Source organism: Acyrthosiphon pisum, chromosome A1, assembly GCF_005508785.2.
Source record: "Acyrthosiphon pisum isolate AL4f chromosome A1, pea_aphid_22Mar2018_4r6ur, whole genome shotgun sequence".
Lineage (NCBI taxonomy): Eukaryota > Metazoa > Arthropoda > Insecta > Hemiptera > Aphididae > Acyrthosiphon > Acyrthosiphon pisum.
The window spans coordinates 86,543,449-86,547,886 of NC_042494.1; the positions used below are offsets into that span (position 1 = coordinate 86,543,449).

Consider the following 4,438-nt stretch of genomic DNA (forward strand, 5'->3'; position numbering starts at 1 on the left):
TAAGAAAGTCAAATTAAATTTTTTTAGTTTTTTTTTCTATAAATATCAATAAAGTTTTATTTGTTGAGCCAAAAAGTGTATAAATTTAATACAAAGCTATGATATATTGTTACAATATCAGTTGAAAAATATTAAAAATACATAGGCACAAATTTTAATTTGAAAAATTATTTTGTAGTTAAACATTTATAAAATGTTCAATTTTTGTATCTAAGAATTGAAAATTTAAAACAAGATTCCACGTAAGTAATTAATTCTGTTACCAAAAAATCTAAAAAATACATTTACACAGTTTATTTTTATAGTCATTTTAAGTACAAATTTGGACGAAATTACATATTAAAAACCTAGGATAACTATTTTAGTTATTTTGTTGTGATTGTATAATATTATTCGTGGGTACTTGAAACTTCTAAAGTATACTATTATATATCTATGATAGTACCACGGTTTTTTGTTGATGTATAACGCGTTATAAGTACCTAATAGATATTATGATATGATTAATTTGGAATTTATTATAGGTACCTATTATAGGTAAATTTTTTTTTAATACCATAGATAAGTATATATATGTCTAATACATAGACTGATATACCGTCTCCGCTCAGAATCGTTTTTCTTATACAGTGATATTATATCATTGAATTCAAATTTAATAATGTCCATTATACAGTGACCCACTTTTAACCTACTGTACAGCAGAGCGACTACCACTTACCCACCTTTTTTTTTCTTATAGTTTGTTTAGCCTTAAACGTTTAAATATCTAATGTACAACATTACAACCAGAAACTACGCGTGTTAGGTACCCTATCCACTGTTTAGATGTGTGGGCGACTGATGCATCTTGTCTTGTCCTTTACCCTAACAATGATTGTAATTTGTAGTTTCAAAAAACTTTTCCACACATAAAAGTCTGATACACGATGCTAGACAAATAAATAATAATGGTTGTTTCACGTTTTATATAAGAAAAATCAAAAATTACACACCCCCACACAGCTTCAAAACAATTGTGTTCAAAGTAATATAAGTAATATTATATACTTACCAGTTACCTATTGGTTATTATATTTTACACACAAATCAGGCTATTGATTCTCAACTTTTAAAGTGTACTCTACTTCAAAATACGATTGCATAAACTCCTTTTACATTTCTTTAAAGAAGTAGAAATTACAAAATAATTTTAAAAAAAAAAATCACTTATGTTATAAAAATGTATTTATTTTATTCTAATGGTAATTGGTAACATGTTTTATAATTATAATAACTAAATTAATAATAAGATCAAACTATTCTATTATATGGGTAATACATGTTATATACAATACTTATAGTCTATATTTCAATATGAAAAAAAAATTATAAATGATATTGTTGAATAAACAAAACTAACTTGATATAAGATAAATTAATATGTATGGGACTGATTGATAGGTATTAACATTTAAATTAATAATAATTTATAATAATTCTATAAAATATGTTAGCATTAACAATTAACATACTCAATCAATATACTTAATAATGTATAACAGTGTGACCAAAAAGTTTTACAACCCTCTAATTTTGGAGTTCACCATGGCATAAAACAGATTACAAAGAACCATTAATCAATTTTCAATTATCCATATGCATTACAAAAATGTAAACATTATTTATGCTTTCTAAACACATTGTATTCAATAACAAATATATTAAATTCATTAAAACTCAAAATATTTTTTTCCCGATTACCTACCTTTCATTCATCCAATATAGGAAACGCTATCATCAACGTATAGAATTTATACATTGTCCAGTACAAAAATGGAATTCATGGTTTATTGAAGTGAAAAATCAGACACAAGTTACTGCCTGTTGGTAATATATAAGTAATTAAATGTAAACAAATTTTAATAAATTTAATAGTTACTTTTAACCTTGCCTGATAAGTAATCAATAATCATTATTATTACCTATATGCCACCATTCAATCAATTCCATCTTTAGGTTTTCATATTAAAATTCAAGAAGATTATCATTTTTGGTAAAGCACAATTTTATATCAGCAGAATGTTTGGTGTATATTCTATAAGTGGCATAGTATAGGTATGACTTAATTTTTTATAATACAAATGTAATAAATATTACTTTTCAATTGAAATCCTTCAATATTCTTATTGATATTTATTATTTATTGAAGGTATTTGATATTAGTAACGAATCATTATATCCAATTGTTCCTGAAACAACAAAAATGTTTTACTGATTTTAAAAAAGTGTTTATTTATGATAATAAATAATAACTATTATTACATGCATATTATAATGCAAATATACACTATGTATAATTTCTGATTAATTATTTTCTGTAAGTATTTTAATTTATATTAATTAAATTGTTCATTATTATTATTATAATTATTATTACTTTATTGCATATTACTGAGTTATGCTATTTGGGTTACATTGTATACTATACATTAAATGTTTACAAATAACTTACCTTTAATGTTTCAATTGTTGAGGAATACCGTCTAATTTTTTGATGAAGAACTTTTACTTTTTTTCTTAAATCATGTATTGTTTTTTGTTGTATTATTGCAACGTGTTCCCAATTTTTTTCTGGAGGTTGAAAAGTGTTTTTGAAACTTTCAGGTATTTTAAAGACTGGATCTAAAAAAAAATACAAAAATATATGTAATGAAAAATAATTGTATGATGATAAAATATAGATATAAATTACTTTCAATATTTCTTGATGTTTGTATATTTGATTGGGATACATCTAACACACGTGATTCACCAGCATCTATTGTGTGGACTACACATTTTGATGGACTAATTGATTTTTGGAAACCTATATCCTCAGTCACCTCAGGTATAATCTCTTCAGGAAGTTTCAACACATAAGTGTGGTCTGATAAATTACTATGACGTTTTCTTGCTGGCATTCGAGAGGATTTTAATCCCGGATCCATTACTTTTTTCAGAGAAGCATTCTGTTTTTCATTTACCCGACCTTTGAAAATACTTGGAACAGCAGTATGTGTTAACTTAATGAGATCAGGTCTTTTTTGATAGTCATTAGTAGTAAAATGTGCTTCACAAATTAAAGTATTATTCGTGGGTACAAAGTTCTCTCGGTCAAGTGCTTGTATCCACTGTAATCTACGGTTTTCGTCCCTAGGAAATCTATAAAAATTCAAAACACAAAAAATTAATGATTTGTACAAGTATCCGCAGCACCGACAAAACGTAATTTACCAACTGGTTCAAGTTTAAAAAACAATACATCCACATAACTGTCTTTTCCCTTTACTACTTGTAAAAAATGCAAGTATTTTAATTATAGCCATAGTCGCGAATAGCTGTGGTTAAGTCCCTCCCCTAACTGTTGTACATCCCAACTCAAATAAACTTTTTGAAGAGTCCGGTATGAAGCTATCATTGTTCAGGCCCCCTCCCAATATCACACTATTTGCTCAATTGCTGCATGATTATAACTCATAACAATCTTAACTAATAAGTAAAAATTATAAAGTTAATTATTCCGACAACTATCATCTACCAGCTCCAACAGACACTACCCAAGATCATTCAATATTCGCTGGTCAATTAAACCATTTGAACGCGTCTGAATGGACGCCACTAAGTCCTAGACAACATTTAATTGAATAACTACTACTACTGATAGTGGAATATAGATATGAATGTATGATTGTACCTAACACAAGCAAATAAACCCAATTTGTTACTTACCTGAAATACTTGATTTTACCATTGCCCTTACTCTTGCAACCACGTACACAACAAGAGGTTGGCATTTTAAAATATGTTGTAGACTGTTTCTAATATGTTTGATTAAAATTAAAATCATACGGGATCTGTAAATTGTAAGTTTAATTTAAAATAATATATCTTAAAACGTTCAAACGAATTACCATGTGACGGATAAATCGCTTCTAATGATAATACGCTCCTACTGAAGTCTATTACACCGCTGTTCGAGATAACAGTTGACCAGGCGCTGCTTCACAATATTTTTTTTTATCGCAATTCGCTAGCACTGCGTTGGAGATAACAAGAACAATAACGAATTGCAACTAAATTGCAAATAAAATAAAAAAATAAAATCATAACTGATAACTCATAAGTCATAAGTATTATAGTGCATGACAAAATAAATTTATTTTGTCATGTTATAGTGTATAAGCACTCATTTAGGGTGACCAGACGTCCCGTTTTATACGGGAAACTTTCGTATTTTAAAGATCTGTCCCGGTGTCCGGACAATAGCTATCGGAACTCTTAATTGACCCGTTTTTTTAAAAAAAACTATGAACATTGTTCATACAGATAAAAAATATGAAAAAAAAGGTGGGTAAGTGGATTTCGCTCTGCTGTACAGTAGGTTACAAGTGGGTCACTGTATAATGGATGGTATTAA

At 27.4% G+C, this 4,438-nt stretch overlaps 1 protein-coding gene across 5 annotated transcripts; it reads right to left on the reverse strand.

Moving 5' to 3' along the window:
• Positions 1–1,279: 1,279 nt before the first annotated feature.
• Positions 1,280–3,967, reverse strand: LOC100573103 (THAP domain-containing protein 2). 5 transcript variants are annotated; one of them, XR_003839083.1, is made up of 6 exons: positions 3,751–3,967; positions 2,735–3,183; positions 2,495–2,664; positions 1,965–2,231; positions 1,748–1,863; positions 1,280–1,673 (listed from the first exon to the last, which is right to left on the reverse strand). XR_003839083.1 is itself a non-coding variant. In XM_029487683.1 (4 exons), exons 1-4 carry the CDS (start codon positions 3,813–3,815, stop codon positions 2,202–2,204), a joined length of 714 nt encoding a protein of 237 aa, XP_029343543.1. In that variant the 5' UTR covers positions 3,816–3,967; the 3' UTR covers positions 1,697–2,201. The 5 variants fall into 5 exon arrangements, 1 of the variants encoding a protein (XP_029343543.1); XR_003839082.1 differs by lacking the exon at positions 1,280–1,673 and having other exon boundaries at positions 1,697–1,863; positions 1,965–2,077; positions 2,140–2,231; XR_003839081.1 differs by lacking the exon at positions 1,280–1,673 and having other exon boundaries at positions 1,697–1,863.
• Between the last annotated feature and the right edge of the window lie 471 nt (positions 3,968–4,438).

What these genes read in the sequence shown, in the direction of transcription:
- LOC100573103 (XM_029487683.1), bottom strand. Translation starts at nt 3,815, where the DNA reads ATGCCAACCTCTTGTTGTGTACGTGGTTGCAAGAGTAAGGGCAATGGT. An exon ending in AACATCAAGAAATATTGAAA is followed by an intron (nt 2,665 to 2,734) that starts GTAATTTATATC and finishes ATTTTTTTTTAG; the next exon opens with ATCCAGTCTTTAAAATACCT. An exon ending in CAACAATTGAAACATTAAAG is followed by an intron (nt 2,232 to 2,494) that starts GTAAGTTATTTG and finishes TTGTTGTTTCAG; the next exon opens with GAACAATTGGATATAATGAT.